The sequence below is a fragment of the Neovison vison genome, chromosome 7 (assembly GCF_020171115.1).
Source record: "Neovison vison isolate M4711 chromosome 7, ASM_NN_V1, whole genome shotgun sequence".
NCBI lineage: Eukaryota > Metazoa > Chordata > Mammalia > Carnivora > Mustelidae > Neogale > Neogale vison.
The window spans coordinates 18,881,889-18,897,031 of NC_058097.1; the positions used below are offsets into that span (position 1 = coordinate 18,881,889).

The 15,143-nt window shown below is 52.3% G+C and overlaps 1 protein-coding gene across 5 annotated transcripts in view; it reads left to right on the top strand.

Moving 5' to 3' along the window:
• The window catches only part of TK2 (thymidine kinase 2), a 30,424-nt gene extending 17,737 nt beyond the window's left edge, over positions 1–12,687 (top strand). The window contains exons 7-11 of one of the 5 annotated variants that reach the window (XR_006385457.1): positions 3,698–3,786; positions 4,377–4,456; positions 6,668–6,748; positions 7,894–11,453; positions 12,007–12,687. Coding sequence is in view for 3 of the 5 variants with exons in the window: in XM_044256011.1 (XP_044111946.1) it covers positions 3,698–3,786; positions 4,377–4,456; positions 6,668–6,748; positions 7,894–7,992 (349 nt within the window). In the remaining 2 variants the exon portion in view is untranslated. Of the gene's footprint in view, positions 1–3,697; positions 3,787–4,376; positions 4,457–6,667; positions 6,749–7,893; positions 11,786–12,006 lie in introns of those variants that run through there. The other 4 variants (XR_006385456.1, XM_044256011.1, XM_044256012.1 and 1 more) reach the window with 4 other exon arrangements.
• The last annotated feature ends 2,456 nt before the right edge of the window (positions 12,688–15,143 follow it).

A 15,143-nucleotide genomic window follows, 5' to 3' on the forward strand; every position in this document is an offset into this window, starting at 1 on the left:
AGGCTTAAATTCCTGCATTCCTGCTCAGACTGAGTTGGGCTTCACTGCCCTGGGCCTCAGTTTTCCACTTCTGTAAATCAGGACTAAAAGTGTCCCCACAAGGTCTTATGAAAATAAAACAAAATAATGTAAACAGGGGGGCTGGCATTAGAGTGTGAGGTTTCTGTTCTGACCTGTGCTGTGCAAACTGGGGATTCTGTGGGCTGCAGGGGGGAGGTCACAGCAGACCGTGCCAAGCAAAACAGCCAGCAGGATTCGTGTGGGCCCAGGACCTCAGTTTTGCCACCCTAAGGAAGGGGAGGGCACCGTGAAACCTTCTCAGGGCACCTAGGCTGCTGTTGGTGGGTCACGTGGTTGGATTTTCCGTAGAACGGCGTTGCCCTCGGCAGGGGCTTGCTTGTGCTGGGTGCCCCATGCTGGAGGCTGACGCAAGAGGAGCCAGGCAGGGTTTCCAGGAGGAAAACCGCAGCCGTGGATGAAACGGCACCGCTGCCTGCTGTCTCTGTCCCGCACACCAGGCCTAGGGTTCCTCACTCAGTCAATGACGGTCTGTCGTTGATACCCGCCCCCCCCCCCCGCCCCACCCATGGTGCTCCCAGCAGCCTCCAGAGGGTTTCCTGGAGCTTTGCCTGCTGACCTTGCCCTCAGGGAGGCTGCCCCAGAGCACTACTCCCATAGAGAACCTCTCCAGGAGAGCCTTGGAAAGGGAAGTCCCACTTCCTCTGTCTGCTTTCAGCCCCATTGGGGAAGCCTCCAGTTTGGCCTGGGTTGGGCTGGGCTGGGCTGGGGCGGCCCCTGAGCCACCCAGGACGTGTCCTCAGAGCACCTGGAGCTGATTGTCCGGGGAGCAGCAGCGCTCAGGCTGCAGAGACCCCCACACGTGTGAGCCCCATCCCTACATCTTCGTGCCCTTCTGTGTACATGTGCCACTCTTTTCTGGAGTGTTGGTTTAGGTTCTGATAGAACGCTCCAGTGTTCTGTGTGTGACTCAGCAGTGGCTGCTCCAGGATCCGGCAGCATCTGCCTTGACCCTTGTGGACACGAGTGGGGTTCTCCAGGGCAAAGTCTGATGCCTGACTGTCTGGCGTCCTGGACTTGTGAGATTGCCGCCCTGGACAGCTCTGTGCGCTGCCGACAGGCCCACAGCCCTGTGTTGCTAGTCTGCTCTGTCTGTGTGTTTGGTGCTGGAGGAGGAGGGGCTGATGAGCAGCTTCCATTTCGGAAATCCTCACTCCCTCCCAGTCACTTTTGTTCTGGAGAACAAAACTTCGTTTTCCAGAGAAGGGAAGCCTGTAAAGAGAGAATGGTTTGGTTTCTTGACATCAGATACTCTCAGCTGCAGCTAACCATAACCCAACTCAGAGTAGCCTGAGCAACGAGGTTGTCACTGGGTGTCTTAATGGCAGGCTTTAGAGTTGGTTTCATTCGGTGGCTCTGGCCCTGTTTTCCTATTCTAGTCTTGTTTGTGTCCTCAGTATGATTTCCTCATGGAGACAAAATGGCTGTAGTAGAAACAGGCTTCTCACCTGCTGGCCAGAAGGTAGGTGTCTTGCCAGTGACTTTTCTCTAAGTATGAGGAAGCATGGTTTCCATCAGCCCCTGCAGACCTCCCTCATGTCTCACTGGTCCAGGCTGGGCCCCTGTGGGCAAGGGATGCCTTGTCCTGATTGGCTTAGCTTGGTGAGAAGTGAGTATTTCCCCTCAACCAACTGGGCCTCCTCTGGGTAGGGAGGCCTGGGCTTGGGGTGGGGTCAAGTTTCCCTGGAACACTCAGGCCTGTGGCTAGACCCTGAATAAATAATGGGCTGCTCTTAAGGAAATAAGAGGAAAAAACTAGGGTCTGGGTAGCCACCTGTCCTCACACCGTATTAGCCTGTGGTCTTAAAGCCCTTACCTCTAGTTCCTGGAATTCACTGGCTCTCGTCCCCTCTGCAGTGTTGTGGCCCTTCCTCCCACTGCCTTCCCCCACTTTTTCAGGGAGCCCTCATGTGTTAGTCTGCTCTGGTTTCCTGATTGAGGTCCAGTGCCTGAAGGGCTCCCAGGTGCCAACAGCTGCCCCTCTGCCCCTGCTCTTCTCTCTTGGGCACTGTCTACCTTTCTGCTGTGCAGGCCGAGCACAGCCGGTCTCCCCTGTGGGCACCATGGCAGTCTCAAGGACTAGGGGCTGGTGTCCCTCTTCAGTCTGTGCCATGTTGTCATTCGGGCCCCCCGACAGGGGTGCTGTGGCCTTAGTCTCCCAGAGAATCCCCTCTCCAAAAGTCTGAGCTTCTTGCCTTCCTCTGTGCCCCTCCCTGCACCCCTCCTCCCTGCAATTGGAAGTCTGTTCACAGCGCCCCGCAGGGGGCCGGCTCCAGACCACCCTTCCAGTGGGCTCTTCTCCTACCCCCAGCATTCATCAGCAACCAGACCACCCCCCCTCCACCATGTACTCTGGGCCCAGGCACAGCTCCTGTCCTGTAGCCAGGTCTGCCAAACCCTGTTCTGAGTGGATCCAAGATGGTATCCAAGGTGGGTGGGGTGTTAAAAGAGAGAATTCCCGGGCGCCTGGGTGGCTCAGTGGGTTAAGCCGCTGCCTTCGGCTCAGGTCATGATCTCAGGATCCTGGGATTGAGTCCCGCATCGGGCTCTCTGCTCAGCAGGGGGCCTGCTTCTCTCTCTCTCTCTCTCTCTCTCTCTCTCTCTGCCTGCCTCTCTGTCTACTTGTGATCTCTCTCTGTCAAATAAATAAATAAAATCTTTAAAAAAAAAAAAAGAGAGAGAGAGAGAATTCCCCTCCTGGGTGGCAGAGGGTCACCTAGCCTTTGGCAGGTGTGTGTCCTCCGGTTGCCTGTCCTCTGGCTTTTCCCTGTGAGTTTCCTTCTGAGACGGGGAGATGCACAGGACCTGGGGACAGACGCCTGGCCTCTTACACTCTTGGTTTCTTGTCTTGATTTCTTCCTTCCTTTTTCAGTTAACATTTTAATTAAACATGTAGTTACTTCCCTTCTTCCCAACCCTTGATCTGGGAATTACTATGTTGCTGATTTTGGAACCTACAGGAAAGTAGAAAGAAAATATTCAAGTCTCCTATAGACCTGCAGCTCAGAGAAAAGCACTGGATGCATTTTGTTGTCTTTCTTTTCCAGTCTTTTTTCAAGATGTGTGAATGGTTTCTCACGAAAATTGAGTTGGGTCACAGTACGCACGATTTTATGTCTCGCTATTCTCACTGAACGCTCAATTGTGAGTGTTTTCTGTGTCATTAAGTACTATTTCACGGCGGCATCGTTCAGTTCCTGCATGGTTTGCTGTTCTCTCGGCATGCCAGGATTTCAGTTTTCATTATTTTTGGCGGTGCTGCCATGGGCATCCCATGATTATTTGCACAAAATAACTTTCTAGAGGTAAATTGGTTTTCTGCTCCACCTTCCAACCTGAGCGCTGTCCCTGTTCTCCAGGGATGGGCCTCAAAGCCCCTTTCTGTGCTTGGAGTTCAAGTCCCAGCGGAGCGTTCCCATCGACTACTTCCGTGGCACTTGCTGCCTCTGAGCGGAAACCGTCCCCTGGCGGCAGAGGGTCGTGCTGTGCCCTGGTGTCCTGGGCCGTGCTCTTTATACAGAAGCCACAGATCTTTTTGGAAGGCAGCTATGCTCACCACTATACCACCAACGCCCACAGATCCTTTTGAAGCATAAAACCCTAATGCCTCTCATTACAGCGGGAAGATGCCTGAAGTGGACTACGTGGTTCTATCCGAATGGTTTGACTGGATCGTGAGGAACATCGACGTGTCTGTCGATTTGATAGGTGAGAGGCCCCTCTCCCTGCCCAGGGCCCCAGGAAAGATGTGCTTGGTGGGACTGCCAGCCTGCAGGGACAGCGGGCAGGGCCCCACCACTGGTGATCCTTTCCCCCACGTTAATCCTTTCCCCCTGCCTCCTCTCCAAGGGCAGGCAGGATCTGGGGGCTTTAAGTGCCTCCTTGTCTTTATTCTGCAAGCTGCTCTCCCTGGGTCCATTGTGATTTGATGGGTTCTTTCAGTGTGTAAGGGAGGGAGGAGGGACAGAACCAGGACATTTCCCGAGGCCCCCTGCGCCAGAATCCCGGGCGAAACTTTGTGCCCATGTGGAACCTCGTTCAGCCTCCCAACAACCCCGTGGGACTGGTGACATGGCAAGAAAATAAAAGTGGGGATGAGGGTCCAGGTGACTGAAGGCCACACCGGCGGTCAGTGGTCCGACTGGGAGTCGGCTGTGGTCCATGTCTCCTGCTCCGAGCACTTGCAGATGATTCTCTCCATGCCTGATGCCCAGGCCTTCCTTCCCCCTCACCCTGGCCTCCACTTGCAAGCCACAAACAGAGTAATTGGAGCCACATTCTGGATCTTTAAATCTCAGTGTACCTGCGGACCACTCCCGAGACCTGTTACCAGAGGCTGCAGCTGAGATGCAGGGAAGAGGAGACAGTCATTCCCCTGGTAAGGGCCCCCTGGAACCCACTCAAAGACTGGGAAGCCTCTTCCGTCCCAGCCTGGCCCCTCTCTCCATGAGATCCTTGTGCTGTCGCCGTGGAGAGAGAAATGGGAGTTTAGCCCACTGCCTGGCAAACTCTGACTTCCGCTGTGGCCCGAGATCCTGTGTGAAGTCCAGAGTCGCCTGATTTCCTGGGGCCCTGGATGCTGTGGTTGCCCCCCTCTCTGCCTGATGGTGTCCCTTCTCCTGCCCCCTGCTGGGCCCCCACAGGGCGTGTCCTGTCCACCTCTTGAGGATTGCTTGCCTCTGTGCCCAGCTCTGGAGCCTCACTAGGACACTCCCTCCTGCTTGCAGCTATACCCCCAGCGCTGAGTGCCGTGCTGGGCTCGGAGGCGGTCCTCTCAGGTCCTCGCCCAGTGCCTTGCCCTTCTGGGGTCTGGCTCAGGGCCATGGGGCCTCCTGTCAGGACCATCGTAACTGTGGGACTGCTCTCCTCTTCCTGCTCCTTCACTCCCCACGTTCCCTCCGAAACTGGGCTTCGAGTTGCTGCTGGGGCAATGTTTCCAGGACAGAACACCATTCCTGCAGTTTCCCAGCCCCCAACCCTTCGGTGTCTTGCTGCTGTCTAGAACAAAGGCCCCGATGTAGCATGTCACCCCACATTCTGCCAGATCGGCCTTGTCTCCCTCCACTCCCTGCCTTTCATGCTCTGGCCGTAAATACCAGGCGTGGCTACACACACACTCACACTCGCCCTGCAGTTACACAAATGTGCCTTTGTGCAGTGGTTTCTGTTGCCTTCCAAGTTCAGCTCAGATGTCACCTTCTCCAGGAAGCCTTCCCTGACCTTCCTTCCATTGTGCTCCCCTAACCTCTGGGCTTACGATGATCACGGCACTAAGGACAAGCATACTGAAACTGTTTGTTAAATATTTGTTCCCCATCCCTTAGCAAACTGAGCTTTTTAAGATTAAGTCTTATTCCCTGCATCCCCAGCAAGTTTTCCAGAGCTTGGCACCTAGGAGTTGCTCATTTAATACTGAACTGAATGCCTCATGTGAATGCCATTGGGACAGAGGCTGGGCAGGCATTTCCTGGGACATCATGGGAGTCTGAAATCAGGCTGGGCTGGTCTGCAGGCCCTGGATGACCTGTCCGGCTCCCGAGGCCCACCCAGCCTTGTCTTATCCAAACACCAGTAAGGTTAATACCAGCCATGAGGGCGTAGGAGGCCTATGCCCTTCTTCTAGGTAGCTCCTTTGAAGTCTAGAAACGTGAGTGATGGGAGGAAGGGTGCAGTGGGGCAGGGCTGGGCCAGGCTGTGGTAGGGCTTGGGCACTCTGTCTGGGGACCCAGATGTTCTGAAGAAACGGCATGTCTGGAGTCCCTCCTAACCATTATTAGCCGGGCCATTATCTCAGTGTTTCTGACAAAGCTTATAGGACACATCTGTCGTTGTCCAAGGATAACTCGGGGGTGGATGAAAAGGTGGCATTGCGGTTTCCCTGGGAGCTTCTGAGCTGGCAGTAAATTGCTGCTTGGAAAGGTGGCCGTGGGTGGCCAGAGCACTGTGGCCTGCACATGAGGAGGTGTCTGTCCGGTTCTGCCCAATGCAGAGGCTCCGACGGCTTAGGGATGTGTCCGGGCCTTTCCCCCGGGTTCCACCTTATGGGGCTTTCTGATACTGGTCTTCACGATCTAGAAGGCCCACAGGGCACAAGTTGTCTGCTGGGTGGAAGCAGCAGGAGTGGGCCTCCTAGGCCAGTGAAGGTCACAGTCTTCTTGGAAAGGACAGAGTGGATAGGGCGATTGAGAGGCTGCCTAGGGCTGGGACACTCGGCCGTGGAGCAGCTGTGGACCCCACGACAAAGGAACTGGTGACCTGCTGATGGAGAAGTGGGTGTCAGAAGAGAGGCCAGGTGGATGGTGTGTGCGAGGCACCAGCGGCACAGGGTGGCGCTGGAGGAAAGGAGTAGGTGGCTGGAGGGGTGCCTCTAACTGTCGCCATGCCCCGGCTGGCTGGTGGAGGGAGTGGCTGCATTTAGGGCTCTCCTCCTGTGCAGGTTGGTGGTTGGACCCCTTTGTCCAAGCCAGTGCCCCGTGGCCATGAACACTCATGCCCCCGCCTGAGATCCTTGCTGGAGAGGTTTGCTCCCCTCCCTGTTCCCAATGGCCTGTGTGCATACGTGTGTCTCTGTGTTATGTGTTTCCTGCAGGAATACCTGAATGCTATTCACCACCTCTATGAGGAGTGGCTCATCAAAGGGGGTCTTTTCCCTGTGGCAGCCCCTGTTCTGGTAAGTACCCCTGGCAGGGCTGAAGACTTTTCCAAGGAGGAGTGACCCAGGGAACGTCAGCCATTCTGCAGTCCGGGGAAGGGCCAGGTCCTTCAGAGCTGGTGGATTGAAAGGAAGGAAGCAGGGAGGGTAGATGGGGCCCTTTCTCTCTCCTGGTTCCCATTCTAGACTGAGTCTCCGGGTCCGTTCGACGGACCCAGGAGAAGGTGGCCTGTCCCTGTGTCATTACACCGGTGGCCATGGTAGCATCTCACTTATCCAGTGTCATTGGTAAAGGAGGCTAAAGCCTCTAGACCTGGGTTTTGGCTTGAGCCCCTGGGGATGGTGGTCTCTCTGATGCACCCATCCCTTCTCCAGTGGATGGCAACCCCGGAGCCTCGTTGCCCCATTCCTCGGTGACCCAGGGCATCTGAAGAAACACCGGTCGCTGTCCTGGTCTGTTACACAGTGGTGCCCTTAGGAGGTGCTGAGGTGTGTAGGACGGTTTGCCCTAGACCAGCCTTGTCTTGGAGTTCCTGTGTTGGCTTCATGTAGCAGCTTCTCCTGCCCACACTTGCCACTTCTAACTGCGTGCCATTTCTGCCCTGCCTTTCCCTGCTTCCCTGTCCTGTCCGTCGTCCCCGGATACGCTGCTGCTCAGTTTTTCAGGCAGCAGATGGATCCCGAGATGGTCGGGAACGTGCACCCAGTGTGGGATCCGAGGGAGGGCCGCGTACAGACTTCTGTGCGTGGCCTGAGGGACATCTGTGTGGGCTGCTCGGACACGTCTACTCTTCACGGTGCTTCCAGGCTATAAGGTTGCTGGAAAGTGAGATGTTACTGTACTGGATTTTTAAGGAAATAAAATCTGTTTTTCCCCATCATAATTGGGTAACATAAAATGATGGGGGGAAAAATCATTCACGGGCTAGGTGCAGGGACAACTGTAGCAGATTCTTAAGTGGAAACATAGTTGAGAATGTGAATTAGCCTAGAACCTGGTGCTGTTCTGCTCTAACCCTCCTTTTTATCTGCCTGTGACCTTGGACTTCTCTGCCTCTCCTTGCCTCCTCCTGCCTGCCTCCATCTCTGTCCCTCTTCATCTGGGAAGGGAAGGTGACGTGGAGGTCAAGTGCAGCCCTGTGACCCATGTGTTTAATTTCCAGGTGATTGAGGCTGACCACGACATGCAGAAAATGTTAAAACTCTTTGAACAAAACCGGGACCGAATATTAACTCCAGAGACCCAGAAACATGGTTCATAGGATGGGAAAGATCATGCCAGAAAAATGCCTGCTGCTGCGAGGTTAGCTATTAGGAGCCATTTGGAAATGCCCACTCTTGGGAGGGCTTGATATCTGGCCACGTTTGTTTTCCTGATGGTCTTTTCCTCTTTGTCACCGTCTTCCTCCTTGGTCTCTGGCCCTTGCGGGTAAATGACAAATGGGACCAATGGGTTTGTCATGCCCTTTGGTGTTTGCAGCCTTGCATTCCCCCTGCACCTGTCCTGGTGGCTTCCCACTGCTGGGTCCCTGTGATTAAGGAAAGAGCCACCCGAAGTTATGCTGGGCTTTGGGTCTCTAACCCTTCCGACTACCCAGGAGGGCGAGGTAGTGGCCTCACATCCCAGAGAGAAAGTTGAAGCTTAGAGAGGCTAAGGGACTTCCCCAGGGTCCCACAGCCAGTGACAGTGGTGTTGGCACAAGTGAGACTTTTGGTGACTCTAGAACATTCTCTCCCTCATCCTGAGAGCCTGTCTTCCCTTGCTAGAGATCTCACATGTGTATGGGGAGAGCCAGCAGTGCGTGGAGCCAGTGTCATCATTTTCTCATTATCCGAGCAGTTCACAAGGGCAGTCGATGTTCTTAGACTTCCACAAAATTGTGCCGTGTTTGGCTTGAGCCCAGCGTTCAGTGGTTTCCCAGCAGGAGGCTGCCGTGGCATTCACCACTGCGGCATCTGGCCTTCCATGGCCTTAGGAGAATCTCGCAGCGGGTCCTGACTGGTGCTTGGTCTCCTTGGTGATGACGGCCTTGCCAGAGCTGCTGCCAGTTCGCAGTCAGGGAAATGGCTTTGGTGCCTAGGTGGTTTGCCCAGGGCCAAGCTGGGGCGAGGGGCACCGGCCCTGGTTTCTGAGGCCTCCTTACTCTACAGGCCTCGTGTGAAGAGCTTTGCCCTTGGAATTACTGAGAGTCTGTGGCCCGGGAGAGAGACACACGTGGCCTTAAGTATTTTTAAAATGTTTTTCTATCCAAGAGACACTTTGGACCATAGAGCATGAAATCATCTTTATTGGTTCAGAAAATATCTTAGCTTCACTCAGCTGCAACAATGCATCAAAGCCGCAGCTATCTCTTGAGTCAAGTGGAAAGAGAAAGAAAGAACATTCTTTTAAGAGGGCAGTCTGGACTGGAAGATCAGGGCTTGCAAGCAGAGGCTCTTAGAGCACGGGTGCTCCTGATATTTTGGAGGTGGGCCGAGAGAGCTTTGAGAAGACTGGTTGTAGACATGGGGAAGGGTCAGTCGTGACTTTGGGGAAACAGGCCTCAGCCTCTCCTCACAGTGGTTGGCATCAACGAAGGTTGGAAGCCTCATTCTGCCCTCTGCGTGAGTGTGGACCCTGTGCGTGCAGTTCTCTGACTCGGTGTGGGTGACTGGAGCCCTGGTGGTCCGGTCCCAGAGGGAGGCAAGCACTGTGACTCCTGGACCAGTTCTTGGGCTCTGTAGGCAGGACGAGGGGCAGCAGCCCAGCAGGGACGTGTCTCTCCGCCCAAATGTCAGGGATTGACCAGAAGTCTGGGGTCAGGAAGCAGGAGCCTGTGCTGCCAGGTGTCGTGACAAGCCCCGGCCGTCTTTGGGAATTTTTAAGTGAACAGTCCAGGATTTGCCCCACAGATGAATTTGAGCATCTCTTTGGGGGGGGGGAAATGTGATTTAAACAAAAGTAAAGTCTTGCCCTGTGGTAGCCAGTAAATCCTTCACCTAAAACCTGCCGTGAGTCTTAGCGTGCTGCCCCGGCCAGGGATTTGAGCTCTGAGCAGCAGCAGGATAATGTTTTCATTTGTTTAAGACTCATCTTTCCTAATGTGAGATGTGCGGGTCTGGGAGAGCACCCCATCCTCTTGCTCCAGGACTGCAGGTGCCGTGCGTCTGCTTTCCCGGTGTGGCAGGTGGGGCCAGTGGCATAGGGGCCGTGGAGCAGTTACAGAAGCGAGGGCAGAAGGAGGGCAGATGGCCTGTGGTGGGCACAGGGCCTGGTTTTTAGAGCAGAAGGAGGCACGCTCCAGGACTCCCAGGAATGGCTGGTGTCTCTGAATCGCCAATAGAGCGAGTCAGGGCAATGACATCCCTGATTTGCTGGTGTCCCCCCATTCTTACCCTGATGCAGGGTTCCAGAGAGCATAGTGGGAGGGTGCCCCAGAGCGACCCCAGCTGCTTTGACCCTTGATAATTAAAAAAAATTTTTTTGAATAGCCTATACATTTGCTTTTAGTCCGTATTTTCAGTGAAATAATTCTATTTACACTACAGCTTTTTAATTTTACATGCAAAAGACACGATCAGAATCAATCAGAAATATTTCCTGTACCTGGTGATTAAAAAACAACAACAACAATGAGGTGGAAGTGTATTTCTGTGTCGCATGAGAGTGTGGAGGTGGGTGATTCAAGGCTGGTGTGGTGGCTCCAAGGCCGTCAGGGTTCTGGGCTCTTTCTGGCTTTGTGTTCCCAGTTCAACTTCCTGGTTCATGCCTTCCTTCCTCCAGGGACGTCCCTGTCCTTGGTGGTGCCAGAGCTCCTACTCCGCCTACTGTTGGCATCAGGGCACCCTGTGCCCTGACAATGACAGGAGGGAAGTCTGGATTCACCAGCTGGACCACAGGTCTGGCGTCAGGGCCATGGTGCCCTCTGGCCCGTCCTGTCCCTCCCTCCTGCCCTCACATCATGTCTCCCTCACCGCCTGGTGCTGTGGTGTCCTCAGCTCAACCTGCCTCCTGCGTTGGGCGGAGCCAAGTGAGGGCACGACCACCGGTCTGACGCACTCCCACAGCGTGGCTCTCGGGAGGTGTAAATGACACCTCCCTGACTGTCGGCCCTGAGAAATGATGTCACCTCTCCGTTCCTCTTCCTACCCCCTTTCACTTCTATCTGAGCCCCTCACCTAGATGCGATGTGCACCCCTCCCTGCCTGTGGAACACTTCAGTCAGAGACCCTTCCGGGACCTCCCGCAGACTCCCACCACCAGACCCAGGGAAGGACTGAAGCATTTACAACTCTGAGAGCAGGTAGATGTTTCCAGAACCTGCCTACCCCGGCCGCTGTTGAATCTGTGACATGTTGTTTTCCTAGAACCCTGGAGCCAGATGGGGGCGCTCACTTCAAGTGTTCCCCTGTCTGTGGAATGAGTAACATTCACTCCCTTGGCCTCTCCACCCTGAAAAATTACAGTTATTAAAGTAATTGACGAGCTCCTGGAAATGTCAACCCTCCCTGTTGAAAATCTAATAACAATAATAGCCCGCCTGGTGCTTCTGGGCTCTGGCGGTGGATTACTCACTCAGGGTCACTGGCACGGGCCTTTCTTTTCCTCAGAACCCCAGCCCCGCCGCTCCCCTAAGGCTGAGTGAACTCCGTGTTCCTCTGGTTTACATAAGACAGTGAGCTTGCCAAAGGCGGTCATTAAACAGAAGCCAAGCGAGAGCCGGTCTTGTGGAATCCAGAATGGGTATCGGCATTTACTGCTGTCTTCCTGAATTTCTGCATTTCTCGGCTTTCCTTTCTTCAAGGCTGGGGTCTGTGGAACACAGGTGTCCTGGGAGATAATAACAGGTGTTGTCAGAAAGGGGGGGGGTTCCTTAGTCTAGGAGATCCGGGAAGCGCCACCTGGGTACTTTCTCTGAGATGCACAAGGTGCATTGGTTTAGTTAAACTTGAGCAGTCCTGTGATGAAAAGACCTCTTCAACTTTATTAAAGCCAAGGGACTCTCCAGTTCATTGACGGTGGAATCCCTCACTGGGGAATAGCCATTGACCGTCTGCAAGTGTGCCTGGGCTCCTCGGAACACACATTGGGAAAAGCATTTTTTGAGGGGACCTGCAGCTGCTGCTGACTCTGGGCTCTTGTGCCTTTTGGGAGTCTCTAGCTCCTGGTCCTCCGACTTCAGTGCACCCGGGTCACCTGGAGGGCATGTTAAACCAGGGATGACGAGGTCCACCCCGAGTTTCTAGTCGAGCAGGTCTGGGCTGTACTGAGAATCTGTTCTCTCACACCATTCCAGGTGACCAGGAGGCTGTGGTCCAGGGACCACCCTTGGAGAGCCACCTCTCTAGACTGACATTTTCTAGAATTGGCCATCCCAGATTTCCAAGAAACCTTGGCACCTTTTTGGTTGTTGAACATCTTGTGATTGTTGGTTATCCTGTCTGTCAAACGAGAGAACTGCTCACCTCTCAGGACTTGGCACATGGAAGGGGCCTGGACCAGGGCCCGGTATGCCGCAAGTGTCCCTGTAAGTGTTCGTTCGTCCGATGTGGCCCAGAAAATGGGGCCGTGATGCAGTTACTTGGTGGAGGAATGGCAGCAGCTGCACTGACTGGCACTGCCCGTCGGAGTGGTGTTGACGTGTGCTCTCACCGGCTCATCAGGGGCCACCGTGACTGACCTGTTCAGTGGGCACGGGCCACAGGCCTGGTGGAGGCTGACCTTTGGGACCGTACCTCCGAAAAGTGCCTCATGGCCTTTCTGGAATAACAGAGCATGGGGCAGGCAATTGGCCCTTCTCTTCGTTTTAAAAATGTTCCTCCTTCTCATGGGGTCTCGATCTGTACCTGGCATCCTGTGGCATGAGAGGGAGGCCTGGAGAGACATCGCTGCTTCTCAGGCCCTGGGGTGGACATTTCCTGTACCAACAAGGTCCTGGATTCCTTACACAATAAACTGGTGGTTTTCTGTTCTGTTCTGTCTTCTTGGAGATCTCCTTCTCACTGGGCTCAGGTCACCACTGACTCGTCCTTTCCCTAATGCACAGAGCAGATTTATTTGTAGCCAGGGATGGGTAGATGTTGGCCGCTCTGGGGTCATCTTGGGAAATGCCCAGACAAAATGGGCAAAGGCCAGTCGTTAAGTTTTAAGTGAATCTTAACCTTTTGGGATCCACTTGGCTTTGTGGGTAGGACTTGGGCTTTACGGTCAGAATATGGGCTGGGATCCCAGTTTCCTTGGTGGTTGGGTGCAAAATCTTGGACAGATCACCTCACTTCTCTGGTCCTGTTTCTTCCTTCTCTGGACACTGGGGTTCTGTTTTCTCCTTCATGAGGAGAGAGGCTGCACAGACTGTGAAGGGGTAAGTTGAATGAGGGATGGACACAGAGAATCTGGAGCGGTGCCAGGTTATTCCCTGCTCCTTCAAACCCCTTCCAACTCTGTAGTTGGCTGGAGAAGAGACCGGACTTTCTTGCACCTTCGTGGAGTGGGAAGCTGTTGGTGGGCTGCTCCAAGCCAGGGTGGTGGAGATTTTGCATTTTCATTTCATTTATTTATTTATTTAACATATAATGTATTATTTGTTTCAGGGGTACAGGTCTGTGATTCATCAGTCTTACACAATTCACAGCACTCACCATAGCACCTACCATCATCCAGCCATCCTGTCCCTCTCACCCCCCTCCCCTCCAGCAATCCTCAGTTTGTTTCCTGAGATTAAGAGTCTCTTATGGTTTGTCTCCCTCTCTGGTTTCATCTTGTTTCATTTTTCCATCCCTTCCCCTATGATCTTCTGTCTTGTTTCTCAAATTCCTCATATCAGTGAGATTATATGATAATTATCTTTTCTCTGATTCACTTTTTTCGCTTAGTATAATACCATCTTGTTCCATTCACGTCAATGCAGATGGTAAGATTTCCTTTTTTGATGGCTGCATAATATTTCATTGTATGTATATACCACATCTTCTTTATCCATTCATCTGTGGCTTTATTCATCCATCCATGGACATCTAGGCTCTTTCCATAGTTTGGCTATTGTGGACATCTGGCATTTTCATTTTTAGGACCTGGTTCTTCATCAGGGCTATGGGGGAGTTAGTAATTCACCATCTTTGCCAGCCATTTTCTCAGCCCAGAGTCCTCAGGCCACCTGTAAGCAGGCTTCTGTTCTCTCCCTGTCTTTTGACAGCACTTCCCATGTATCAGTCCTCTGCCAGGCCCTGTGCTGGGTGAGAAGTACACACTGGTGAACAGGACAGATGTGGCCCCTCACTAATGAAGGCAGGTAGTTTAGCGCCTCATAGATGCCCCAACCTGAAATATCCCTGAGAAAATCCACACTGGAGCAGGAGGGCACCAGCAGCCTCAGCACTCCTTTCCGCTGGGGAAAAGAATTAACACCATAATGTATTCCAAAAAATCAGTGACAAAAGTAATGCAAACAATAACCTTTAGTGAAGTAGCAGGATACAAAATTAGCATATGAAACAAGAAACAGCGGTCATAATCGTAGTGAAAATCCCATTTACAATGGTAACTAAGATGGTTAAATGCTTTGGAATAAATTTAACAATATATGTACAAAAACATAGAAGAAAAATGCTAAAAACTCTCCTTAAAGATAGCAAATAAGACTTGAACATATGTAAAGACATCCCATTCTTGGAAAGGAGGGCTCATCAACATAAAGATGTCAGTTCTGCCTAGCTTAAGTTACAAATTTAATACAATCTCAGTAGAGACACCATAGTCTATTTTATGGAATTCTACACATCATTTTACAGTTCATATAGAAAAGTGAACATTCAGGAATAACCAGGAAACCACTCAAAAAGAAAAACGATAATGGAGGACTAGCCTTACCAGACATTCAAAGGTATCTAAAACCTCTAGTATTAGAACAGTGTGGTACTGCTGTGTGAATAGTCAAAGCAGTGAATCAGCTAACTCAGAAATAGACCTGAGCACATGTGGAAATTTACTACATGATCAAGATGTCATTTCCGGTCGCTGGGGTAAAGATGGACTTTTAAACAAATGGTGCCAAGGTGACCCTTTGGGGAGAGATAAAGATAGATCCATATCTCACACCATACCCAAGAATAAACTCCAAGTGGTTAGGGATCTAAATGTAAAAAATTGAAACCAGGCAAGTACCTTGATTTAGGGAAAGCTTCCTAACTGTGATTCAAAATCCAAGAGCAGTAAAGGTTAATCAATTTGACTAAGTAAAAATTTTAAAAAATTGTGTGATAAAAACCCATCATGAACCAAGTCAAAAGACCAGAAACCGGGAGAAAATGCAATTTACAAAACAGACAAAGGGTGAATATTCCTAACTACCCATGAAGAATTCTTTAAAAATGAAGGGCAAAGGACCAAAAATCAAATAGAAGAATGAGAAAAAGATGTGAAAGACATTTACAAAAG